At 46.2% G+C, this 26734-nt stretch overlaps 1 protein-coding gene across 2 annotated transcripts; it reads left to right on the top strand.

Annotated features, from left to right (window-relative positions):
* Nucleotides 1-1006: 1006 nt before the first annotated feature.
* On the top strand, nucleotides 1007-25191 carry PANX1 (pannexin 1). Of its 2 annotated transcripts, none has more exons than XM_080593582.1 (5): nucleotides 1007-1305; nucleotides 11570-11709; nucleotides 22144-22367; nucleotides 23048-23718; nucleotides 24858-25191. In XM_080593582.1, the coding sequence occupies exons 1-5, from the start codon at nucleotides 1125-1127 to the stop codon at nucleotides 24941-24943; spliced, it is 1302 nt and encodes a 433-aa protein (XP_080449708.1). In that variant the 5' UTR covers nucleotides 1007-1124; the 3' UTR covers nucleotides 24944-25191. The 2 variants fall into 2 exon arrangements, with proteins under 2 accessions (XP_080449708.1, XP_080449709.1); XM_080593583.1 differs by lacking the exon at nucleotides 1007-1305 and adding an exon at nucleotides 10200-11022.
* Nucleotides 25192-26734: the final 1543 nt, after the last annotated feature.

The following is a 26734-nucleotide window of genomic DNA, read 5'->3' as shown; positions in this document are numbered from 1 at the left end:
CACGATACAAATGTCTGGGGCACCTGCATCTTGAACATGGTGTGAGTCTGAGGAAAGGATGCCGTAGCTCAAGAAGAGCCCGGAAAGCAGAAGAAAGGAAATCAGAGTTGCAGAACAGTTTCCATATGAGGAATGATTTCCTTGGATCGGGGCTTGGAAAAATAGAAAGGACAATTGAAAGCAGATAGCACAGCGGTTTTATAAGGAGAGAGCTGAGAAGGGAACAGTTTGTGCCTTCGGGCTGGAGCAGCACGGGCTATGGCAGAGCCACGTGCAGAGCAGAGGAGGTGGCTCTTTAGGGGACCGATGGCCCCCTCTCCAACTCCTGGGCTGAGGATGCTCAGAGCTTACGGAGACTAAAATAAAATAAAAATTAAAAGAAAAATAATATAAAGGAGGGGGCAAAGCCAGTTAGGGGTTGTTAAAGACGACTCCTGCAAAAAACGACTTGAGATGTGGCGGTGGAGATGAAACACTTTGGCTGGGGGAAATGCTCACGGTGCTGGGTTGGCTGCGGGCTTGGGGCGCCTCCAGGGGCAGGAGAGGCTGAGAGCGCTGGAGAAGGCTCGGGGCGGTGTGTGTAGGGGGGTTATCAGGGAGCATAAATACGTGAGGGGGGCGAGGATGGGGCAGGCTCCTCGCCGTGGTGAGGACGAGAGGACGAGAGGTGACGGGCACATACTGGACGAGCAGAAATCCCAGAACGGCCGAGGTTGGAGGGGACCCCTGGGGATCCCCCAGTCCAGCCCCCTGACGGGCAGGATCCCCCAGAGCACGTCGCGCAGGATGGCATCCAGGCGGGTTTGGGATACCTCCAGGGCAGGACACCCCACAGCCTCTCCGGACCAACCCCTCCAGCCTTGCGCCACCCTTGGAGGTGGCGATGCCCGGCTCGGCACGGCTCGGCCCGGAGCATCCAGCGGCCCGGCGGGGGCGGTGTCGTGCCGAGCCGAGCCGTGCCGAGCCGAGCCGAGCCGTGCCGGGCTGCGGGGGCGCTGCCGAGCCGAGCCGGGCGGAGCCGAGCCGAGCCGGGCCGGGCCGGGCGGAGCTGAGCCGTGCAAAACCGTGCCGTGCAAAACCGCGCCGTGCCGAGCCGAGCCGAGCCGAGCCGAGCCGTGCCCACCATGGCCATCGCGCACATCGCCACCGAGTACGTCTTCTCGGACTTCTTGCTGAAGGAGCCGCCCGAGACGCGCTACAAGGGGCTGCGGCTGGAGCTGGCGCTGGACAAGATCGTCACCTGCATCGCCGTGGGGCTGCCGCTGCTCCTCATCTCCCTCGCCTTCGCCCAGGAGATCTCCATCGGTAACCGGCCTCCCTCCCCCCCCAAACCCCCCCCTCATCCCCCTGCCCCGGCAGACAAAGGCTTCGGCGGGGCGGGGCTGGGGCTGGGCAGGGAAGGGTTGAAAAGGGGGGCTTGGGGGGGGCAGCGCTTTGCGGGGTTCAGCTGCCGCCCCCCGGGGGGTTTCCACTCAGGGCTTGGGGCAGAAGGAGGGTTTGGGCAGTGTGGGGGGTGAGGAAGGGGAGAGAAGCATCCCTGGGAGCGCCGCCATGGAGCAAGCATCAGGCTGGTCTTCCTCTGCCCTCCTCCTCCTCCCTGGGAGCGCCCCGGCCCCCCGAGCCAGACCCCTGGCACCTTCATCCCGTGGGGATGAATTCAGGTGGTCCCCGCTGCCCGCTTTGTTTCGGGGTGCTGCTCAGCCGTGGGCAGGGGGAGACCGCCTGAGCTGGGCCTCGAAGGCAGCCCATGTGCTGCGCTGCCGTGCCCCGGGCTTGGAAGGAGACCTCGCCGCCTGCCCGGCACCTGGCAGGGAGAGGAGGCAGGGATCAGGCCCCTCAGACCGCTTGGCAGGACTGAAAACCCACCGCTTGGGTTTCAACCCTGGAAAAATTGGGGTGCGCAGTGGTGGGGTGTGCTGTGAGCTTCCCCCCGCTCTGCTGCGCTTCTGCAACTGCCCCGGTCCTGCTCCTGTCGTGGGTCGGTGGATGAAGCTGTGCTGTTGGTGAGAAGGGCCGAATTTCTCCAGGATTTTGCACCTCCCCATCCCCAAGGGCTTGCGCTGCAGCCTGATAGCCAGCCCTTTCCCCAGTCTCAGAAATGACCGAGGAGATTTCCAAGCCCAAATGACGAAGGTTTGTAACTTGGGTGCCTGCTTATAAAACCCGCTGCGCATAACAATTCCTCATCATTTAAATGGCACTCTGTGAAAGAAGATTTCAAAGGTGAATAAGCAGCGCTGTCCATTTAGAGACAGAGGTGAACACCTCTTCCACGCTTTCAGGAATACCTGGATTTACTGCATGCAGCTGCCTGTCAGTATTCAGCACGGTACACCCAAGATACATGGTGTATAGCTCTGAGTAAAGGCAGTGACAAGAGACTGGAAGCTGGCATGGGGTTGTGAGTTAGTGGTGAGTCTGGGGAAAAACATCATGAATAGCGTTAATCAGATATCAGAGGGATTACCAGATAAGATGCCCCAGGCCATTGTGTCCACATCTAATTGCACTCCTGTTTCAGTAGATGTGGTTTTGACCCAGAACCCTGCGACCTGCAATAACCAAGCAGAAGAGTTGAGGACAACCAGGCTGGGATTGCCAAGACCAGATCCATGTCCCATGGATGCTCTGGTCAATCAGAGACTGAAAGGATACAGAAGTATCAGACGTATTTCTGCAATCTAACCTCCTTGTAGTTTTAGATCTAAAAAAGCTGTGTTTTTGTTTGTTGTTTTTTTTTTCATCATGAAAGAATGAAAAAGAGGGCTGTTGTATTAGGGGGCTGTGCAGGTGCACAAACTAGCTCGGATGTGGACCTGGCAGTTCTTCCTTCTGCTTCCTCTCTAAAAGCTCTGGATTCATCTCAGTCTGAAACGGTGGCTACGTATCAAGGTCTCTCTAATGAGCCCTGTAGAAGTAATTTCTTTCATTTTCCTTTTTTAAGTAAAGCCCCAGCATGTGATGGTTGAGTTGCAGAGTTTGGTAAAGCTTTCCTTTCTTTCGAATGAGTGACATTCTCCTGTTCACTAACCAAACATTTGCTCCCCAGTGCTTTTGGTATATAACACCTTTCATTATTAAAATGATTCAGATTGAATCTGCAACTACAGCAGATTCACAGAGCAAGAATAAAATGCACACTCCATCCTGCATGCCAGGGATATGCCACGTGCTTTTTTTTCCCTTGTAATCTTGAGAACCAGTCAGAAGAAAACCTGTGGTTTAAAACCCAGCTCTTCTATTTGAACAAGAAATAGATCAATTGTGTGGTGGCAGGCCTCCAGTGTCACTGAAGCTCCGCCACGTGGTTTCCATACAGAAAGTGATAGTACGGCAGCCGTGCTGCCCCTAGAGAGCTAGTGCCTGTGGCCTGCACAGTGCTTACAGCGTAGCAGGCAGGCTGCAGTTCACTGGGATGTTCCCATTGAGGATTTTTGAAGGATGCACAGGGTCTTGGGTCTTCTGTGAGCACTGCTGTTCAGCCTGTGATGAAATGGAGAGCAGGTGTTTGTCTCAAACACTTCCTGAAATAACCGTGCTTTGAAAAAGCTCAGGGCTGCTAAACGCAGCGAAAATGGTAGGGTGCGTTTTAGGTGTCAGGAAGAGCGACCCAAAATCAGAAGTGGTTGTGAAAGGAGCATGTGAGTCACTGTGTGGAAATATCCCTGCCTCTGGGTTCAAAAATCGCACGCACTTTCCAGAAACGAGTGCTCAGATCCTATTTCTGTTGGGATAGTTGTGTTCTTCCCACCTAAACTAGCACGGCAGCTCTAGCCGTCAACTTCCCCTTCCCTTCTGGTGCCTCATTGCAGCACAGTGTCCGGTAACTGCAATTTTCATCCCACCTGTGGTTGCTGTTGATTGTGCAAAGTGATTAAGACATTTACAAAGGCCACAGGTGTCTTCCGAAGCCGTCAAGTACCTTTGGGTTTTGATAGAAGTTTCAGATAACAAGTGATTCACAGATTCAAATTGCATATCGCGGAGGCTTTCTGTGCCAGAGGCATGAAAAACACAGCCGCGGTGCTCAGGCGGGGAGGAGCGAGCCCTGCAGGATCTCCCCGGGGTTAGGAGGCACGTGGTGTCAGGTCTGCATGCCGGCATCCTTCCGGTGAGAAAGAGAACCGACGTGAGTTTATTCTTAGTTGTATTTCAGACAACCCTGATCAGCTGCAGGTTTGTGGTGATTTTAAGCCTGTTCTGGTGTTGCTTCCTTGTGCCTGAGCTGGGCCCTGTCTGCTCTGCGAAGCTTTGCTGCTCAGCACGCGGCAAAGAAGGCTGGAGATCCTGCACATGCCATCTCTGTGTCTGTCTGATACTATTTTATACGGGGAACCTGGAAATAGCACTAGGATTGTGAGCATTTGAACAGTGCTATGTGTGCTTACATTACTTACATTGCTGCCTTACGTTGTTTCCTTAGATTATTTGGCAGCTCTTCGGACAGATACACAACAGGTTGGCAGGTACTGCAGTAACAGAAACCCTAGAAGTACAGACAAATCACCCATCCCCCTAGAAAAAAAAAAAAAAAAAGATGGGGAGATGGGGGCACCCTCAGCAATGTATGAGCCAGAGAATCTGTAAGTTTATCCATGCCATTTTTCTCTGACTGTGCATTTAATAAGAGTAGCTCTGAGCCATGGTTGAGATTCCAGTTTTTAAACTGGGTGTTGAGGTCTGCTTCCTTACTGTAAACAACTTAGCTGAAGACACAAATATTTGTTAGGGAAGCACCGCGTGTTATGGTCCAAGAATACTCGTCTTTGTCTGCACGGCGCTGAAATCCTGCATCCCGGTGTGTAACTTTGCCTCTCTCTGCAGGGAGCAGGGGATTGCAGGGTGGAAGCAGAAACTCCCCTGGCCATACATGGGTGGTTGAAGTCTTTCGGTGCCTCATCTCACGGCTGGGACAGCTTGGTCGTTGGGTGGAGAAGGGGAGGGAGAAGTCTTCAAACCCCTCTTTCCCATGGCCAGCACACCTACTGCGACTGTCGCTGTGTCTCAGGGTGCAGAGGGCTTTGAAGAGCCACAGGGAGGGAGGCAGCACATCTAGAATATATTCCAGAACAACAAGTGAAACCCTAAGCAGGTTGGACAGGGAGGAAATCGAAACAAGCTGCTAGTTTTGGCAGAGGCTTGTTTCTCCGCCAAAGTCGTTCTGGGAAAAATGTCGATGGCTGGCGTGGGTCGCAGCTGAAGAAAAGCAGATGTAAGAGCTGTCCACTCAGCGTCAAATACTCACATCCTTTTCCATAGGAAGGGAATTGGGAATTGTGCGGGACTGTCCCGTTTAACCCTCTGTGTGACAGCAGCGAGCAGGGTGTGTAGTTCAGCTGTGGCTCCACGCAGGAGCTGCTGTCAGGGAAGGGAGACAAGGACGGAAGGAGATGGCTGGGGGCAGGAGAAGATGGGCTCGGGGTGGACAACAAGTATCCCTGCTGTATGTTTGGTCTGGGCATCGGTTGCATGTGGCTGATACATTGCTAGCATGACTTACTCCTCTCATTTTAGCATCTGTGTTTATTCTATGATCTAACAAAAGCCCTTGGAAAGCTTCCCAGGATCCAGAAACCATCACGTGCTAAGTAAAGAGACCCAAGAAACTTGGGTATAATCAGTGCGAAGGTCTGGGAAGCACTACCAGTTGTGGCAGGCTGCTGGGTTGGGAAGCGCCTGGCCGCAGACCGACCCACAGCAGCAGCACGGATCTGTCAAGATGAAGATTTGCTGCACTGAACGAGTCTCGCTGCCCCCCGGTGCTCTCAGGTTGTCCCCGCCTTGCTGTGCTGGAGGGTGCTCGAAGGTGAGGAGCCCTGTGCTATGCTGTGCATGCCATGGGGTTAATCTCCCCACTGACCATTTGGGGCTTTCCATCTGGTGACAGACTGTCTTTGCCCTGCTGAAATTCCACTTCGTTTTTGGGAGAGGGATTTTTTTTCTTTTTCTTTTTTTTCTTTTTCCCAAATTGTTTTAGTTCTCATCTCCCCCAGATGTCTGTAGGCTTTGGGGTGCCCCGGACAGCAGAAAATAGAGGGGATATAATAGATGGTCTTAACAGGGAGTCTGTGTGGTGCATCTCAGCAGCTTCTGTGGGTGCTGCTGGGGCAGCGTTGCACATCCGCAGCAATTAGCTCAGCATCCCTCTTCTTGCTTCCTGCTGGGCCCACATCTCTATAAAAATTGTGTTTCTCAAGCAGCTGTGAGAATCAAATGGATAGGAAGGGAAAAAAATGAAAAAAAATTGAGAATAAATCATAACAAATATAGCAAGAAGAAGTCTTAACTTTTGGATTAGGCTCCTTGCCTCTGCTGCCACCCCCTTGCTGACCCTTGCTGCTGATGTGCATCTGCCTTCATGATCACAAGTTGCCGGGACGGCTTTTGGGAAATAATCCTATCTTGTGACTTCCGTGAGAGTTGGGTGTAATTAGGCCAAAGACTGTCACTATGGCAGCTGCTGGCTGGGAGCTTGGAGAGCATTTCCAAGTGCTGCCGGAGCAGGCTGAGCTCTGCTCATCTTGCACTTTGTTGCTGAAACTGGGAGCGGTAATGGGGGGACTGAGTCAACCAGCATCTGCCCAGAGCAGCGCTTCTCAGCCCCCTCCGAACTGTGAACTCCGAAGCATCTTGTGTTAGTGGTGCCGACCCAGAAGAGCAACCTTCAGCTCCCTGCTGCAGGCTCTGCTCTTGGTTTTGCCCCCTGGCTCCCCTTAAAGACCTCTTTGGGAGCAGGCTGGGGGCCAGGGACTGGAAACCACCAGTGCAGAGAAATTTTAGGACACGCTAATGTCACCGTGGATGTGGCAGCTATTTGCTGATTATGTTTTTTCAATGGCAGCTTATGCCGTGCTGCTCTTTGCCATCTAAAGAGCCGTCAGCGAAGAGGAGAAGATAAAGCCATCAGGGACAGGCCTGCCCAGAGAGTTGGGGCAAACCTCTAACACCATTTGCTTCAACATCAAGTCTAAATTGTCTTTGGGTGAACATCTTCATCTGCTGGTGAGGAGAATTTTTTCTGCTTTAATTCTACGGAGCCAGCTTTTAATTTCCTACAGAAATGACAGAAAGCTGCTTTGGGGGCCAGAATGCGTTTTAAAAGCCCTCTGGCATTGCCAAAGGTTTGGGGTAACAGCAATGTGGGCAGGGGAGCCAAAGGTCCTTAGCCACTGTTCTGAGATGTTGCTCCTTCTTCAGGTGAAGGGACATTTTTTATATTTCTTTATATCTCACTGGTGGGAATTTCATGTACAAGTTCTTTTTCCCATGATTAAAGAAAATTCTGTCACTCTGAAGGCATTCCTGACAAATACCTTGCTCTTTTCCCACTGCATGATTTTGAGGCTTCTCTGAGGAATAGCTGGCAGCCCCAAGGAGAGGGACAGATCCTCGCTGGCTCCTCTGACCCACTCTACTTAAATATTGCATCACCTGGGCTTTATGTTCTGCTGTCAGAGTAAACCTTGGTGAACAGAGCATTTTTTTTTCCTGTGCACCCATGTATCTCTCTATAATTCCTTCATAAACACGGTGATTACTCTCCTTCACCCAACCTGCCACTTTGGTCCATAAGAAGCGTCTATAAACCTAATAAAACCATTCCTTCCTGTCTGCTCCTGATGCATGTGTGCACACCCACGCGTACAGTCTCTTCTTTGGCACGCATTGGAACGTTTTATTTTAATTCTAATTAATTTTTTTTTTAAATGTCAATGTAAAGAATGTGCGTTGGGTGGTGCCTGGCATTCTGTACGTTGTGTACATGTTGCTTCATTTTCTTGTTTGTGGTGTTTTCTTTAGTGGCTGCTAAAGTAGCTAATTCTTCCAAGATAAAAACAGATATTTGCATATCATAGCTGGTTCATTTTGCCTAGTGCAACATTGTATAGTAATTAATAGCCAGGTTTCCATCTAAGCCTATGCAAATCTTTTCGCAGTGATTGCAGTGTAGTAGAAAGCAAGTAATTGTTTACTGAAGGTTTAATCCTGTTACCTACAAACCACCTGATCTTGGGTTAGGAAAAATGGCTCAGCCTATGATTAACATTGATTCTTGGAAGCACTCTCTGTTAGTTGAGTTTCTTAATTAGATGCCAAAGTAGGAAGGGAGGTGCTGGGCCACCGGGGAGGGAACCAGTCCTGCTTGCTGGGCATCCCCTCCTGGCGAGGGATGGGTGCGCGGCCTGGGGTGCTGGCCCTCTGCGGGTGTCACTTTGCCCACCAGTGAGGCAGTCACATACAGAAGTGGGACTCTCCTTCTGACCTGGGATTTTCCTTGGGAGGCTGGAAGTGTCTTTTTGTAGGTAGCCTGCTGTTTTGGAAAGCACCTACGAGGGCAGCAGGGTGGGAGCGGCAGAATTGACTTAAATCCTGCTCGTTTGGCATCAATAGCAATATTTCCAACTCCAGTTGGGCCAAAGGAGCCAGCGTGGGCTTGCTGAGCCCTGAGGAATCCCAGCTGGGATGGAGACGTCCTCTCTCAGCCACCTGATGACCAATTAGTCCCAAATGAGCCTGCAGGACGTAGGCAAGGCTCGGAAAGATGTCACCAGGACAGGGCCTCCGCCTGTGGCCTGTCCCACGCTGGGTTTTCCAGCACTGGATATGAGCTGCAGAGCAAGCAGCAGCAGGAGATGGGGCTCCTCCTGCCTCAGGCACGAAGGAGACACCTGGGGGTTGATGCCAAACCAGGCGTGAAGCCGCGGCAAGGCCGGGCAGGGTGGCAGCTCGCCTGGCTGCTCCGTGGCGGCGGTGACACAGGCCTGCCCTCTGCAATTCCTGCTGCCAGCGCCAGCTCTAGCTGCAAAAGTGACGTTTTATCACACGCAGGTGCTCATCTGCTGCTGTCACTGCCTTAATTTTCTGCAGCACTCATGCGTGGTCTCTCCTTAGGGCAGCTGCTGTTGTTTTTAATGCTTCTTTCTTGGCAAAAGTCTAAGTCAAATCCCCGTAACTCCCTCCCCGGGGTTGAATCAGTACCAGGAAATGATTAAAAAAACTCTGTAATGATAACTTGGCCAAGGACTGTGTTGTGGCATCTGCTTAATGAAGGCAGCCGTGTATAATTCCTCATCCTTCTTGCACCTCCCTGTCAGTGTTACAGGCTTGGCTGCTGCTTTTCTAGTACTTGGGGGAGCAAAGGGGCAGGGGTGGCTTCGTGTGACCAAGTCAGGAGGCTGTCCCTTTGATAGCCGGGGACTGTTTGCCTTCTATAAAGTGCGTGTGTGTGTGCACAGTGGTTCTGGTGAAAGGCATTTAGCCCTTTGCCCAATTTATCCTCCAGTTCAAACTACAGATTTTCACTTCCTCCAGAATGTCCAAACATAAATTGTGTAGATTCATTGCCGTTACTCCTTTGGAGGGGAGAAGGAAAGGAAAAAAAAAAGGTGGAAATTGTGATCATTTTCAGCTGCATTCGGTGGAAATTATGCACAAAAATTCCCTCTCTGTTTAAGTCTTGGCATACTGCGGTTAGCACAAGGTTGTAATTTATATTAACAATTATTTACAGCCAGGACTGCAGTAAGTTAATTAAAAACCAGGGCAATAACCGGAGAGTCCCCAGCTTCTGCTGATGTTTGTCTCTTCTCTGCCGGGCTCCCGACTGAAAGTTACAAAGGTTTCCAAAGTCCCTGCTGAAATGCTGGGGATCTGAGGAGCCAGGCTCGCTGCTCTGCTGCAGCCCTGGGATTGCTGCAGCTGTCCTGGTGGGACGCTGTGCTTGCGCTTCTCTGGAGAAGGAGGCTGGCTGCCTTGCTCATCACTGATTTAAAGACTCCATCACTTTCAGCGGTTTCCCACCCATTCACGAGAACAAACACGTTGTTGTTCTTTTTTGCAGATAGGCAGACACGGATAAGACAGAGCTTCTTGCTGAACCCTTTGCTCACCCTTTGAAAGGGCCACTTGCTTGCTGCTTCACCCAGGGCACAGCCAGCAGCAGGAGGAGGTTTGTGAAGGAGAGCAGAGCAAAAATGATCCCCATGCAGCAGAGAACAGAGACACTCCAATTGCATTCTTTTATTTATTTATTTATTTTCCTGCAGGATATTTCTTGAGCTTCCACGGATAATAGGAATTTTCTGGAAAGCAGAAACTCCCAAAGCTGTGAGAGAGTGCAAGTGGTTGTGCCGTGCCAAGTTTGTTAAATCACGTGAGCTCTGGTCTGATAAACAGCAACTTGTTTTCCATAAGGGAGGCTTGTGACAGGTCAAACCATGTCATTATGATACTACAGCCTCAGAAATAATTGTAACAGTGATTCATAAAGCAAAGCTTTTATTTATAATGCTTGTTCACTATGCTGCATTGTAAAAAGGCTGTACAAGTTACAAGGCTAGTGCAGTCATCTGTTACAAAAGCAGTTTTATTCTCTAAAAGCTAAGCAGCAAAAAGACACAACGAATGACATAATCTTATACTAAAACCTATTCCTATCAAACACACAGGATTGCCCTATAGCACTGACTTTGATGAATATGTTAAGGAACGAAGAAGGTAGCAGTATTTCCCCGTTTTGCGCTTTTGACATTTGCATGGTGTTGGAGGAAGCGTTGGAGGCTGTTCTTGGAAGAGGGCTGCTCGTGGAAGAGCTGCCTCCACTTTTTATGTAATCAGTTGGTGAAACAGCTATCCTGTTTCAGCTTCTAGGAATGCTGGCTGGAAACTACTTTTTGCTTTCGCTGTCAAAGCTTCGGAAAGAAAAACAAACCCCCTCAGCCTGTTTTACCAGCTCTCATCTAAGGAGCCACTGATGCTTCACGTCAAGTAACCGCTCTTGCACCTTGAGATATGCTGCAGGAAGACTTAACTGGTGCCTGTAGCTGGTTAGAGCACAATTTGACCCTAAGGCTGAGGCTGGCTAAACAGCTGCTCTTGCTGACAATTAGTGCCTAGATCTTCAATCTGAAGCTCTGGAGCAGCTGGAGAAGTTTTGGGAGTAAGCGGAGATGACTGTGGTGTGTCTAGTCATGGTCTCGGTCCTGCCAGGAGTTACAGCAGGGAGTCCCTGTTTTCATAGGGGTAACCAGAACCCCTCAAAATGCGTTCATGGTCTCAGAGGCAGAACCAGGGGCCTGGGACGCACCTACTCTTGTGTTATGGCAAGGGCTCCAGGGCTGGGGGAATGGTGTTTGAGGTGTTGTTTCAATAGACCTGTAAGCTGTGGGCTGAGCTACTGGGAAGTACAGTGGCATGGTGGTACATCGTGGTGGTTATTTCCTTGGGAAACCAGCCTTATCTGGTCACACTTTACATCTGTTGGCTCCCCTTTGGCTAGCCTAAGGCAAGTGGAGGGAAGAGAGGTCTTGGAGGTTCCAAAAAATATGAAAGGCCTAAAGATGGGTGCTTCTAATTGCTATCTCAACCTTTAGGAAACATCAGAGAGTCCTTGAGGGAGTTGTGGGAGCAGTTCTGTGGGAATTCAGGGATTCACAGAGCTGCTGTGTTTCCTTCCATCACTTAGTTTAGTAGCTTGGCATACAGCAAAATTACAAGTGTGAGCTGCTCTTTCTAAACTTTTCTTTTTTTAATCTCCCAAGTGCGTGATCACTTCTGCTTTGTTTTCCAGGTGCCCAGATAAGCTGCTTCGCGCCCAGCTCCTTCTCCTGGCGCCAGGCTGCCTACGTGGACTCCTACTGCTGGGCAGCTGTGCAGCAAAAGCAGCCATCCCAGAGCAACCTGGAGAACATTCCCCTCTGGCTTCATAAAGTACGTACAGGGCTCCTCGTGGAAAAATTGGCTCCACGTAGAAGCCTGCCTTTGCCTTAAGTTTCTCATTCCTGTTCTCTGGTATAGTCCCTGACTTTGACTTGACTCTGTTTTTAGAGAGAATGTTTTCTTTCCCTTGTTTCCAAAGGGGATAGTGCTGGAGGAGGTGTTTTCTGCTTTTAAATAAAGGATCTGTTGTGCTAAAATAACAAATATCACCACTTATCTGATTCAAGAGTAATGTTGATGTGTTGCCCTGGAGCTGGGTCCCAATATGCCTTTAACGGGGCACTTTAAAACCAGGACACAAGACACAGCAGCTGACTTAATGCTTGTATCAAAACCTTAATTTAGGAAAGCAGGATAGTAAAAACATTTCATATTTTTATTGTGTTATACTTGGCCAGTTGGCAAGTATACTTGGGCTCAGGGCAGATATGGATTTGGGGAGAGATGAAGTACATCAAGGGTACCAATACATTTAACCCCTGCCTTCTGAGTTTCCTGAGGTGGTTCCCATTGAGTTGTCTTTCACTGCAGGTAAAGCAGCATCATACTGAAGGCACAGCAAGGGCCTATTTTGTGGCTAAAAAGTGCAGTAAGTACTGAGATACATGAGCTGGCCCAAAGGGGCTAGCTGAGCTTTGGCAGGAGTTACAGACTGACTTAATGCCATGCCTGGAGCTCATTCCCTTGCTTGGGCAGTGCTGATGCTGAAGTCAGAAATGCTGCTGAAGCTCTGCAGGTGTGGGGGTTTGCTACGTGCTGCCCTTTTATTACCTCAGGAGCTGTGCTGCTCCCAGATCCAAGCTACAGCTCTGTGCTCCAGCAAATAACCCCACTGGTGACAGGGAGCAGGGGAGGGCCTGGTGTTAGAAGGAGCTCAGGTCCAGGACCTGCAGCACCTGTATTTCTGGGTTCTGCTGGCATATCCTGTACCTCAGCTTTTATGATCCGATCAGCTGGTTGGATTTCCTCGGACAGACTATTCAGGGCTCTCTGGTTCATTTGCTGACCCAGATCACTGACTGTGAGGGTTTACTACTGCCTCCTCCAGTGAGCTCCACTCATAACCTTAACCCAACGGTCTTCCATTTCATGAATACTAAAGCCAGCGTTGTTGGTTTCTGGCCTGAACTCATCATGGCTCAATTAGTGCTTCAGATCACTTCAGCAGAGGCCAGCTGAAGCTGCCGGGACATCTCACAATGCAGTCAGCTTGAGCAGGTGGAACCTCCACCTGCAAGCTGGATGCGTTGCTCCCTCCTGCTGAGGAAACGCGTTCTTGTGTTACCTGATTTCTATTCATTGAGTTTATGACACAGCTGATAGCTGGCAAGTGCAACTGTAATTCTCTTAGTTTGCCAGCCATGGGTAATAAGCTTTAGTGTCATACTTTTATGACACAGCCCACGTTAATTTGCTGACTAGTGCTGTCTCAGGAATTGATGCAAGGCCCATCCTCTGCGGTAGCTTGATGGTATGTGATGTTTCCTTGCAAAACCCTGCAGACTGGCTGCGAGCAGTGTGTCTGAACAGCTGAGTCAGAGGTTGTAACTGAGCCAGGGTGCCTAGTCCTAACCTCCTAAATCCATGCTTGGCCACCAGCCCTTCCACTGAGCCAGGCACTGGAAGCTGCACATGCTGTTTGGAAGCCAGTGGAATGGAATGGAATGGAATAGTTCAGGTGGAAGGGACCTACAAATGTCATCTAGTCCAACCGCCTGACCACTTCAGGGCTAACTAAAAGATAAAGCATGTTATTGAGGTCATTATCAGAATGCCTCTAGAGCACTGACGGGCACAGGGTACCAACCACCTCACTAGGAAGCCTGTCCCAGCGTCTGACCATCCTCACAGTACAGAAGTTTTTCCTGATGGCCAGGTTGACCTTCCTCTGGTGCAGATCTGTGCCATTCCCTTGTGTTCCTGAGGAGCTTCCCTCCTCATGTAGCCTCAGCGCACAGTGAGGCCTCCTCTTCAGACAGGGCACCCTGAGGCTCCTCAGCCTCCCCTCACAGGACACAGTATTAGTTAATATCCATCCACTTGTCATTCATCAATAAGTTTCTGGGCAAGGAGCAGCGTTCAGGCATTAACACAGCCCTCTGATTCCTGCTGTGGCATCTGGAGGCATTTGGTTGTCGATTTTGGTGAATCCAGGGTCAGCAGCCGGCTGCACCCACTGGTTGGCGTACAGCGTGGGCTGGTCTCTTCTGCAGGAGCGTAGGGCTTTGGCTGTCTCCCTGTGCTGCAAGGCAGGTAAAAGCTCATTGCTCTGCAGATTTTGGATAGATTTTGGCTAAGTTGTTTTTAAAATGTGCAGAGCAGAGCCTTTGTGGGAGCAAGGTGATGTTACTGAGGAAAGGGAGCCTGCCTGAGCTCGGAGGAGAGCAACGTCACTCCGCAGTGCAAGGGCAGGGATGCTCATGCAGAGACAGCAGGGATCAATGGCCCATTTTTTATTAAAACAACACTTGAGGCTTTTTTCCTGCATTCTGAGCAGCAGTACATTTATTTGCAAGGCACCTCAGGTTCTTTTCAATACTGACTCATTTAGCATCTTGCTCTTTTGGCTTGCTGGAAGACTCCATAAGAGATACTTGAGGAGGTGTTATATTATGGTTTTGGAGGCTTGAGGTTGTAGGCCCCAGTTCCTGATTGAAGCGAATGGATTTTGTTATGGCATGCTCTCTGCGCTCAGTCAGAAGTGCTGTCAAGGGTTTGGTGGTGTAGGATGGAAGTAGGACCATGGTGCTTTTTGTCTATTGGCGAAGAAGCCAACTTGCAGCAACTTGCCCTGCTTTTGTTCTAGGTGTCTGGCTGCACTGAAGGATTATCCAAAGCAGGTTGTATTGTAGAAAAACTGAAACCTTCCCATTTCCCTTCTATTTTGGAGAAATATTTGCTCTGGGATTTTTTTTTTTTCCATCAGTAAATGCATGTTTCCATTTTGGGCAATCCCCAAAGCTCAGGCATGTTTACTTGGTGCCAGTTCTGCCCCAGGAGATCTCTCCCAGGGCTTGAATTTATTGGTTGGAAAGCTTGTTTTGGAGTGGAGAGGAGCAATGGGCTGCAGCTCTCTGGGCTCTCTGGGCTGCCTACTGGTTTGCACATCCCTACAGGGTGCCCACTACCTCCCTGGACCCTGCTGCTCCTCGAAGAACAAGACTTTTGAACTTTGCAATGATCTGAAATAACTCTTTGCACTGAATGGATAGTGTACTGAAATGCACAGCTCAAGAAACAATTGATCTGCAGATGGACATGTGGAAGTGAGACAGTGGGGTGTGCCCTGCTTGTAATCTAAGCTTAACACTAAGCTTTCCTCTGCATCAGCAAGAAAGCTGACAAAATGCCTTTATGTTTGAGTCCTCTGGCAAGACTCATCTTCAGCACTGTCATTGGTGGAACTGACCTTGGTCAGGCTTTGCTCTTTTGCTGTCTCTACTTTCTTCAAGGGTTTTCCCTTCCGGCTTAACTCCCCAAAGAGATTTTCTGTATCTATCTAAATATCAGAACAGAGATACTGGTTTCTAAAGACGAGTGGTAGAGAGACTGATGGAGGAGCCATGTACGTGCTCCTTCTTTGCAGATAGTTTGTTTCTTGTCTTTGAAGATGAGCGCTCCACCTGATGGCCTATTCTGAAAAAACTGAGCTTGATTTTGAGCTGCAATGGAAATAAGCTTTTGGCCATAGTGAGTAGCTGATCTAGTGGAGGAGAAGACTGTACTGTGAAGCCTTTTTAATCCAGAGTGCCCAGAGAAATTTACAGAAACACACACAGGAGAACAGTGAACATCATCTAACTGGCTCTTGATAGCCACCAGACATGATGGCAACCAAGCAAGCTGGGGGACAGTCGGACACTGAGTGATGACCTCTCCCTAGCCCCTAAACCTAGATTGCTGGGATGTAGTTGCTTATGATCTTGTAAGTTTTTTTTGAATTGTTCTATTTCTAGTCTGCTGTTAATCAGAGAGAATCAAGGAGGAAGATGGAAGTTAGTAAAGCTGAGGTAAAGAGAGCAGGTTCTTCAGAAGAAAGGGATTGGTACCGGTGTGAAATGAAGGTAAACGGTTCATCTGCATGCTGCTGTGTGCATGACTGAGGGCAGAAAGGAGAGGACTTCACATATGGCACAGGAGGGAAAAATCAGTCATCTCGCTCAGACCTCTGCAAAAGGGCAGGGTGAGTGCTGTGGGAGGCATTTTGTCCAAAATTTTGTCCAAAAAATCTTAAGGCCTTTTGTACAAAAAAAGTGTCTGAAGTCATTGTATGTGTGAACTGAAACTTATCTTTTTCAGAAGAACTTTTTGTAATGAAACTGAGATTTACTGTGGACCTGTAGATTGCTTTCTGAGTTATTGTCTGCAAATATACACACACACACACAAAAAAGAGGAGTGTTTTTCAGTCTGTTGTGGGTATGATTATAATCACAGTTGTTACCAGGTTCTCGTTACTCAGTGTTTATGCAGCTTCTCAATCAGCCGAGGACTCCTCATCTTTCACCTATAAAGCCCCACCCAGAGGGATTAAAGGCTGCCAGTGCAAGAAAACTTGAATGCAGATGTATTTGTAAACCATTCTTTGAGTGTGTGGTATTATCACTAGTTTAGTCACATTAGTCTTACTAATTGAAGCTGGAAAAGTACAGTTCTTAATCTGTATCATAGCAGAAAGCAGGTAACAGGAGGGATAAAAAAAAGTGCAGTCAGGGTTTGAGATTCACTTTCAGATCTGAGGTAGGATAACCTCTCAACCACGTGGCAACCTTTAGAATTATGACTCATTTACAGCTCTTGTTCTGCCCTGAAAGCCAGTGAAACATCTCCCATTGACTCAAAAAGGAACAGGATTGTTCGGAGGGAGCTTAATAATATTTCTTCTGGAAATGTTTGTTGCCGCCAGCCAGTTTGGGGCATGTTCCTTTGCTTTGGCTCTGCCTGTTGGCACAGAGGAATTAGGAACTGAAGAAGCTGGCACCTCATCATGATTTTATTATTGCATGAGAACTATTCTGATCCCAAGTCAGTAAAAACACTTCAGTGCTTCTTTTAGTATTACTGTATGCCAATGAATTTTCTCAAGACTGTGCTCTACACCAGTGCAGTTTAACAGCTGTACATTATTGTATTTAAATGTAGTGTTTTACCACTATTAAGTATGGTAGAAATCTGAATATTTGCAGTCATTTTAATAGTGAATAAATAGATAAAGAATCAATAAAGACTGAAGATGCAGTGAAATTAGAAAGCAGTTGTTTTCTTAATGTCACTAAAGTGGTCCTTGCCTTCTGCCAGCTGTCTTTACCCAGATCTCAGCAGGCTTTCTGTAGGTCAGGTCCTATCGAATACTTTCTGGGCCGCTCCACCATTAACAGCTATATTTTCTTTTAATGACAAAACCATATTTGAGCATATGAAATAGTTATTAAAAAGCCCTTTCAACTTATTTTGTGTGTTTACTGGATCTTAGTGGAGTTGAAGCTAGGGATGTTATATAATAGACTATTTCAGGTTTTAGTCTGATTTTCCTTCGTTTTCAGGAGAGTGTGGTGCTAATGTATCTTTAAAAGACAATTCCTTGGTAGAAATGTCTTCTCTGCATGTGCAAATAGATTACTCAAACATTTCTTCAGACATACATGTATTTTGATTGCAGAACTAGCTGATTTCTAAATAATTAATTTAAAGTGACTGAAACAGATGTCTTCAAGAAGGCAGGTCAACCTCTAGAAACTCAGAAGGATGCTTTTTAGGGCAAGAGACAGCCTGGGATCTCCTGCTTTCCAGCTTCTTTGCAGCTTGAGGATGATTCTGTTTTCTCTCCTGTAAATAGCTGTGATTGTGTGTGTTAGATGTCAGGCTCTCCCCACAGACCCTGGCAGTTTATCTATACTGCACTTGGCTAATCACTGCTATTTAGCGTGACCAGTAGCATGTTGCTGTGTGTTAGCCTCCAGTGATTCAGATGGATACCTTTTTGTGGAGGCATAAATTTGGCAGCTTATTTCCCTGGCCTTCCAATAAAAGGTGATAAAAATCATGCCATGAGAATATTTGGAATTCATTTTAATATTTGTAAGGTTAACACCATATGTTCATTTATCACTGTAGGCTATGCGTGTGCATTGGGGACCGAAATGTAGTGAGGATGGTCCGTGTCATTCTGAATATTTATCTGAACACAGTTGTTGACAAATCCTAGTAAGACAGTTGTTTTGGAAAATAGGCTTTCAGTTTGTGCAGATAATTTTCATGAGAGGAGTCGATGCAGGCACTTGAATAAATGGTCATGGCTTCAAGAGAGTTCAGTGGGTTAAGCAGGAGATTTCTAGAGTTTCTACTCCATGCACAAGGGTTGTTTTTCCTTTCCATTCATAGTAGATAGTACTGATTTAAAACTGCTCTACCTATTTATGGTCAGTGATATAAGAAAACAGCACATATCTATGAAATGTAAGCATTTTGATGTGTATAGATAATTTGCTTTAAAGATAACCTTCATGGCTGCTTTTATGAGTGCACAACACAAGACTGGAAACCACATGCTCAGCTGAGATGGGCCTACATCCTAACACTCCTGTACACCCTGCTCACATATGGGGTGCACTTGGCTTTCAGGAGGATTTGAGTGCCAAACTTGTTGGGCATTTGCCTGTCCTTTTATTTTCTCCTTGCAGCTGGGTGGAAATGAAAGTTCAGGGCATCCAGGTGGAAGTGTGGTGTTACAGCCCTTAATGCAGTCTCACTGATGAAGTTCAGAAAAGAGCATCTTGTACCACAGGGTATTTTATCTATTCTAATCTGCTTTTAGGGGACCTGTCTTCAGTTATGCAATGTCATATGCTGCCTTAAACCAAACATTGTGAACTTGCCATTGGAAAGGAACTTGATAGATAGCAAAGGAAAAACTGAGTTCTACTTTTAGGGCAGTAACTTTCCCTGGCATATATTTGATTGTATAGCTCTTGAGGTGAGTGATACTTCCCGTTTCATCTAAATACTACAGACTCTCCAAGACTGGAGAGTTCCTCCTTTTGCATTCAGTGCCTTAGAAGTAACTATGTAAAACATGAAAAAACGAGAAGCATATTGCACATGCTTATCCATGTGCGAGTGCCACAGAATCCATTTTGTAAAATGAGAAGTCTTTGTGCATGACTGTAAAATGTGGTCAGATGAGCTGGATAATTCAAGTCTGTTGTTCTAAAACCTAGGACTCATGCCAGATGACTTTGCATTTTCACTTCTGCCTGCTAGTTCAGGACCCAAAATTTTAATGATTCAGAACAATTGGCTGGTTATCTAAGCCTGCTGTTAACAAATAGAACACACGTCATTCCTTTTTTAAAAAAGACAGATTTTGAGAAGGATGGAGTCTAGCATCAAGTGCTGTGGAAGGGCTGACAAACACAGGCTTTGTTTCCGAATCAAAAGAGCTGGACTAATAATGGTTGTGCTGCTGCTCTGGCTTTGAGACCATTCAGAGAAGAGCTGCATAGTGTCTTCTCATGCTTCCATAAGCTGCAGCTTTGGGGGGGTTATAAGAACCTCATGAGGGGAAGTTCATGGCAAACATGCCTTTGCCCCAATAGTCTGATGTTTCTGGGTGAAGAGGCAGTGGTAAAGGAGTCAGGGAGAGGAGGAGGTGCAGGGAAGAAGGCTGGAGCAAGGTAGGGGTGATGGGTGGGACTGGAGGAGGTCTGGGGCAGAGCAGCAGGGCTGATGCCACTGCCACACAAGTGCAGAACCTGCCACCAGAGTCTCTTTCTAGATACGAAGGAAGACATGGGGACTGGGACAATGGAGCTTTTGGGCTGTGACTTCAGCGTATCAACCATCTTGCCTCTTGCCGTGCCTCTTGTAGGCCTCTGGGTGAAGAGATCTGAAGGGGTAATCAGATACTGCTCATGTTTTTTTTCCAGTTCTGGGGATCAGCAAGAGAATTCATAAGTCCTCTGACACCTGTAAGATTTCAAGTGAATGAATGGTGAAGCCAAATAGTATAAACTGATGTAAGATGCATTGGTGGCTCCTTACTAAATTAGGTGTGCTGTTTCTTTCCCTGCCTGGCACCAGCGGAAGGGTGTTAAGAGGTGTATGACAGAGAAGTGAGTGAAGTCAAATGGTCTTTGCAATCTTCTACAAGCTGACATTTGTTGAGGCCTATGGAAAAGGTTTTGCAGCAGTCGGGGCTGAGGAGTGTACATAAGTTTAAGTGGGTTCATAGACAGGGGAGGTTATTTCTAGACAATACAGATTTCTGAGGATTTAAAGAACCTGGCTACGAGACCCTAAAAGTATGGGCATCCTCAGGCATTGGGACTTTGACTTGAGAGACATGATGGCAGTGTCCACAGTGATGAGTAAGGGCAGGTTCTTGAGCTGTTGGTTTTGAGTTGGACACATTGGAAGTATCAGAGTACTACACCTGAATTGTAAATGATAGACCTGGAGAAAAGTAGATGATCTGAAGTTGTTTGCTATGTAGAAAGAGGGAAAAGAGAAGGCAGAGAGGGCAGAGCTCTGTGCAGTTTCGACCGGCTGGTGTAGGTGGGGGAAGGCTCACGTCAAGGGTGCAACAAGTAGAGCTGAGAGCTGCCACTAAGGACATGACTTCAAGAGAATGAGCTTGCTCAGTTTGCTCAAAATCATTTAGTAGCTCCAAAAAATTAGCAGCACCCACCATCAGGGCTGTTCTGGCTGCTGGTGCAGGTAGGGGCTCTGGAGGGAGGAAATTCCTGATGGTGACTATAGATAACTCTTTCCGTGAGCGTGGTTTAGTGGTGCAGAAGATGATAGTATGGACTTTGGGGGGGGGGGGGGTACTGGGTAAATTACCAGTCCCCAGCAGTGCCAGGAGATCAGAAGGAACCCCTCTAGATCCGTCAGGCCTGGGAGATCAGTCCCCTGCAGTGGACCAGGGACAGACCACAGCCAGAATGCAGCAGCATGGGCTTGGCATTTGTTCCTTGCTGGTGAAGAAGAGCTACCTCTAGTGGGATGTACGGTATAATTACAGTCAGCTCTGCTTCGTTAACTCAACTAGGTTCTTGAAACAAGCCTGGTACAGGGTTAGCCCATTATTATCCCATTCTCTTTCAGAGTAAATGTGAACCTTTTTTTAAGCTTTCTTTCTTGAGGGCTTACCTAGAGACTGAAGTAGCAATTTTGGTCAAGGGTCAAGTACGTTGCTACTGAGCAGAAGGAGTTAAATTATGAATTGTTAAGGGTTGCAATGGAAACCTAGCTTTTAAATGCAGCATTCTCTATTTTCTGTGGTTATTTAATGCTTTTCATTGCTTTGTCTTACTGTGTGTCACCAATTTCCAATGTGACTGCTGTGCAGAGAACATGCATATCCTGAAAGCCAGGTCATATTACAGTCTCCAGTTGCTGAATGCAGTTTCTTTAAGAAGTTAGTTTTTATTTGGGTGCTAATACATCATATACATTCCTAGTATTAATAATTACATAGGATTTTACTTTAATGGTGAATATTAGAAGCAGCTTTTCTGGATAATATGCTCAGTAACATCAGATTATTTATTTTGTGCATACAAAACTTTAATCTCTCCTGCAAACACAAGATAATATTAGGTCCAGGTTCTCATCCTGTTAAGTATCTGCAAACCCACTGATGTAAGTGGAGCTGTCCCACTTGGTGATTAATGATCTCAACCCAGGTTTCTTCTAAAATTCTCCATTAGCTTTTTCAATGAATGTGCACGTGTGCAGCAATAACATTTAAGATAACTTAAATCTGATTCAAATTTGTTTACCCCAAATAACTTAAAAGTCACAGACCATAATTATATCCTTTACAGTCTATATGCCATGCACTCTGAACAGCCATCTTTGCTTGTGGGCAGATACAGCACTATAAAAAGTCTATTCATTAACCTCCTGGTTACTAATGGGCAACAGGAGAGATTTCCACCAGTGTTTGGAGCATTTTACTTGCTATGAGCAGCGGTGACACATCTAGGAGGGTGAGTTACGTGACACTGCCCTCTCCTTCCAAGCAGCCTCTCTGATAGCTTCTTTGGTTGGTTTTGCTATTTGTGGTTCCCTAGATTAATGCCTCAGAATCATTTCAGGCAGTGCAGTTCTCAATACTCAGTGAAAATGTAATCAGGACTCTTGTAACTTAATTCAGTTTGTTGGTTTTTGGTGTGTTTTTTTTCAAAGCTTTAAGCAGTAGCGAGGTTATTTGAGCTGTCTGAAAAGAGATTTGGCTTCCCTGCATGTCCCTGATAACTGCAAAAATATGTTTTAGTAAAAGCAATAACTGCAAAAATATGTTTTAGTAAAAGCATTTACATAAAGTTATGGGGAATTTAATAGGCTTATAGGAAAAGGTGGTGGCAGACTGACTTATTTTATATATGAGTGGAGCCTAACGTGAACTTTTTCTTCCTTCAGTTCTTCCCATACATCCTTCTGCTAGTTGCTATCCTGCTGTATCTACCATGTTTGTTCTGGCGCTTCACTGCAGCACCTCACCTTTCTTCAGACCTGAAATTTATTATGGAAGAACTTGACAAAGCCTATAACAGGGCAATCAAAGCTGCTAACAGCGTCCGTAGCGGGGACGCCAGAGACCCCACTGACTTAATTCCAACTGCTAATGAAAACTTGACACAGAGGTAAGATACTGGGGCTTGGCTTTCTTTGCTCTTTTCCTTAAGCTCTGAACTGATGTGAATTAACAAATAAATTTATAACAAAGGTTTGAATGGTGACCTCACACATTTTTAATTTTTTTTTTAAAGACATCAGAAATCATTACTGTGGGCACTTGGAGCTGGAACTCACAGGTTTCTTTTGTGAAAGAACATATTTGATTAGCTCTTCAGGTTACTAATTACCTGAGGCATCCTGGTTTCTTTGGTTGCTGTACTTGTTAATTAGTTTACCCACTGAGCGTAAGAAAACAAGAGGGGCTACAATCCTCACTTCTCAGTGTTCTTGGCAGTTGCTCACACACTGCGAGGCAGAGCCTGTTACTTGTCTTCTCCTGCCCTTTTACGTCTGGGTCTGTAGAGCTTCTGGTTAAAACAAAAAACAAACAAACAAAAAAAAAAAAAAACCCACAAACAAAAAAAACACCATCAACATCAAACCTACCGCCCCACCCCCGAAAAAAAACAGCAACAACCAAACAACAAAGGCAAAGAAGCTTTTTTTTCTGTTAAGTATAATAGAACTACTGTTGATTTACCCCAGTAAGAGAGAACCCAGTCTTGTGTCTGTTTTAGAGTATTAGGCTTACCTGAAATTTAAGATGGTAGCATCTGATCTGTGATTTTTTTTCTCTCTCTTCCAGTTTGTGGGAAATTTCTGAAAGCCACTTTAAATACCCAATTGTGGAGCAGTACCTGAGGACAAAGAAGAATTCCAAATGCTTAATAATCAAATACATTTTCTGCCGTTTACTCACTCTAGTAATTATTTTCCTTGCGTGCCTCTATCTGGGCTACTACATTAGCCTCTCCTCTTTGAGCGATGAGTTCCTCTGCACCATCAAAACAGGGATCTTAAAGAACGACACAACTGTTCCAGAAGTGGTTCAGTGCAAGCTTATTGCTGTTGGTGTCTTCAAGGTACTCAGCTATATTAACCTGATAGTCTATCTTCTGGTGATGCCACTGGTGGTGTACGCAATGTTTGTTCCCTTCCGGTGGAATTCAGGCATTCTCAAAGTGTATGAAATCCTGCCAACTTTTGATGTTCTGAAACTGAAGTCAAAGTGTTTAGATGACTTAAGCCTTTACCTCCTCTTTCTTGAGGAAAATGTGAGTGAACTTAAATCGTATAAATGCCTCAAAGTGCTAGAGAACATTGCAGTTTCTGAGAAGTTTGATGTCATGCAACTTTTGATAAACCTTGGTACAATTAAGACAGATACTGTAGATGGGAAGCCAGGGACAGCTGTGCCAGAGAAGCCTGAAGAAACACCTGTAGAAGAGCTGGAAAAAGATGCAACAGAGCTACAAGGTAAGGCGGCCTGCACTTTCTTCAAAAAAGAACAAGAAAAACAAAACAAAAAAACCCATATCCAAATCTGATGGTATAAGGAATCCATTAATAATTTAAAAAGTAATAATTAATCGGGTTGCATCTGGGTGTGTATTCCTACCAAAAATGTTTTAATGTATTCTACAAAGAAATTGACCTGCTTAGACCTTGCTACGTTGTCTGCAATATAACTGCTGTAATTTTATTTACATGCCTGCGTGATGCACTTGGGATAGCAAAAGCTTAGATTAACATAAAAATAAGTCTGATATTCAGAAATGCTGCTGGTGGAGGAACAGAAAATGATGAAAAAGGGGAAGTGGAACTGGGGCCAGTGAATGTGCTCTCGTTCCTTCTTAAGCAGAGAGAAGGGAAGATAGTCTGCAAAGTGATTTTCGCCAAAATGGTCTGAGTCAGGATCTGGATTAGTGTACCTGTTCTCTGAATAGTCCCAAATGAACTTCACAAAGTCCATCACTTGTAGAAGTGGAGATGCTGTAAAACATTTAGTAGCTGACCTTAGTAGGTGAACACCAATGCTGAGGGCAAGTTAAAGAGCAGGAAGACGTGAAATCTTCCTCTTCAATTAACCATGTCCCGTGCTTAATAGAAAAAAAGAAGCATCGTCATTCAGAAGGTAACTACTACTGTGCTTTGGTCAAGCACTTCTGGTAGGCTGAGGCCTGGAGGAGAAGTGAATTTATAAAGCAGGGGAAGTAAGAACAAACACTGAGAATGATTTTATACTGTAGAAGAGACACTTCTGGCAGCCAGCTCTAGAAGAGCAGTTTGGAGTACTCCTGACAGACAATAGTCTTCCTTTTAAATGTGTCCTTTTTGAAAATACAGGTGGGTCAGTTCTGCTAGGAGGATTAGGAGCCCTAGGTGGAGTTGTCTGCTCAACAAGCTGAAAAAGCTAATGGAGAATCTGACTCATTTTTTACGTGAAAGCAGAACTTCTGAGACTATTTTCATTTCACAAAAACACTTCAAAGGTTTTGGGCTCGCTTGTCTTTAGAGCAGAACGAACTCATGCTTGAATCTCTGTTAAAATGTGTTACAGAGAGAAGCTGATGGCTTGATGGCTTTTCACTTTTAAAAGTTTACTTTCTGCTTAGTTTTGACAGACCATGAAGCAAGTGGTCACGTGAGCCCGAGAGAAGATAAAAAACTTCGCCAAAGACTTATTGATTCTTCATGCTGATGCCTTCCAGCCACAGCAGGCAGGAGTTTTGTGCTGCAAGAGGGCTTCTCCTCCGCCTTCGCTGAACACAAGGTGCTGCTCTTCGAGTGCAACTGTCCAGGGAGCCTGGCAACTCCTCAGAGGACAAACTGGTTTACAGCCTATTTGTTGAACAACAGGCATCAGTCACATACCTGAAAAAACATGCTGTAGACTTTCATTATTTAAAAAAAAAAAACAAAAAAAAAAAACAACAAGAACAAAAGAAACACTGTTATGAGTAACAAGTGAAATGCATTGAATGCTGGTGAAGCTGGCATCAGGAAAGAGCACTTTTTTGTACAGGGGTGGGAAATATACTCCCATAAATATCAAAAAGGGTTGGACACATTACATTCTGACATGTTGCTCTACTGGGCACAGTCATCATGGTTCTGGGGTGAAAGTGAGGCATTTGGGGGGCTTTCTGTCCTATGAAAGATTGTTGGTTTTTTTTGTGTGTGTGGTTTGTTTGTTTTTCTGAGTCCGGCTAATCCGTGTACCAGGTGTGGCTGGGCACTGATAGTGGCTGTGTCTTCAAAGGAAGAATAGGGGTTTCTCTGTTCAGCCCAAGATGTCTCGTTGAGTCATCTGAAGAGTGAAGTGTGGGATTATTCTCTTGGCACTGATGGAAAAAGAAACTACAAACAGTATTATTATAAGGGGGTACAGTAGATTTTAGGGATTTTGATTTTTCTAAGTATTCATAAAATAAAAATGTCAACATTTTTTATACAAAATGATATGTAAGCTAAATGTTAGGCTAATTTCTATTTGGCAGTTGTTTTGGTCTTAGTGACTAATGTATCCTTCTTGGAGTTTGGACTGAAGATCAGAGAAATTGGTTCCATTTTTGTAATTGTCTTTAGAAGTTCTTTTTTATGTTTGTACGTTTGGAATGTGTTTCATTGTGTTTGTAGCATCAGATGCAATATTAGTCATGCTGTTTTCGGAAACCAGCTTGAGAGGACAGTCTTATTTGTGCTAGTGTAGCATCCGAGTGCCTCAGCACAGCTAAGCACCCAGTAGCCAACGTGACATGGACGTGGATATAAAGAAATGTTCTCCCCACACACCATGCGACTGAATTTCAATTGAAGATATGATGCTGAAGTCGGTTGGGACAGACATAGGAAGGGGAATGTTTGTAAAGTAGAAAATTGTCCCACTTTGTTATTGTATGGTTTGGGGAATGTAGCATTTGTCCCATCCTATCCAGAACCTCTACCTTCTGTTAACATTAAAGTGACCTCTGTCCTGAATTTTAGATACCAGGTTAGGTGAGTGGGAGTTTAATTGCCACAGTGGCAGTGTGTATCTTCCATAAATGTTATATGCTCCCTTGCTTTTCTCTGTTGTCTGTGATACTGTAACTGAAATGTCTCGTCTGTCACCTCTTCCAGGTTATCTTTGTAGGCTAAGTGGTACCTCTGTTTTAGCTAGGCGAGCCTTCTGTTTTCCAGTTCATCTGTGTCATCTGCTGGCTTGTTCCTGCCTGTTAGTGTCCTCCGTGCTGCTGAGAATGGGGGGAAAAAGAAGTAGTTGGCGTTACAGCCTTTGCACTGAGCTGGTTATGTGCTGCGGCAGATTTCAAAGAGATAATGCACCTACTTCAATTGGGCTGCTGCTGTTAGACAAGTGGATCCCTAAGTGCTGCCATGATACACGTTGTGCTGCTTTTACAAGAACACTTTGGTTATTGTATGATTTTCAGCTAAGACAAGCCTTACTTAAAAGAAAGTCTTAATGCCATTCTATTGCATTACCAGTGAG

The sequence above is a fragment of the Anser brachyrhynchus genome, assembly GCF_964034855.1.
Source record: "Anser brachyrhynchus genome assembly, chromosome: 1".
NCBI classification, from domain to species: Eukaryota; Metazoa; Chordata; class Aves; order Anseriformes; family Anatidae; genus Anser; species Anser brachyrhynchus.
Note: the sequence above shows the minus strand (reverse complement) of the source record. Positions and strands in the feature narration are given on the sequence as shown.

Bases quoted from the DNA above. Each gene is read 5' to 3' on its own strand.
- PANX1 (XM_080593582.1), top strand. From the start codon at position 1,125: ATGGCCATCGCGCACATCGCCACCGAGTACGTCTTCTCGGACTTCTTG. The intron at 1,306-11,569 runs GTAACCGGCCTC...TTTGTTTTCCAG, and splicing joins CGCCCAGGAGATCTCCATCG to GTGCCCAGATAAGCTGCTTC. The intron at 22,368-23,047 runs GTAAGATACTGG...TCTCTCTTCCAG, and splicing joins AATGAAAACTTGACACAGAG to TTTGTGGGAAATTTCTGAAA.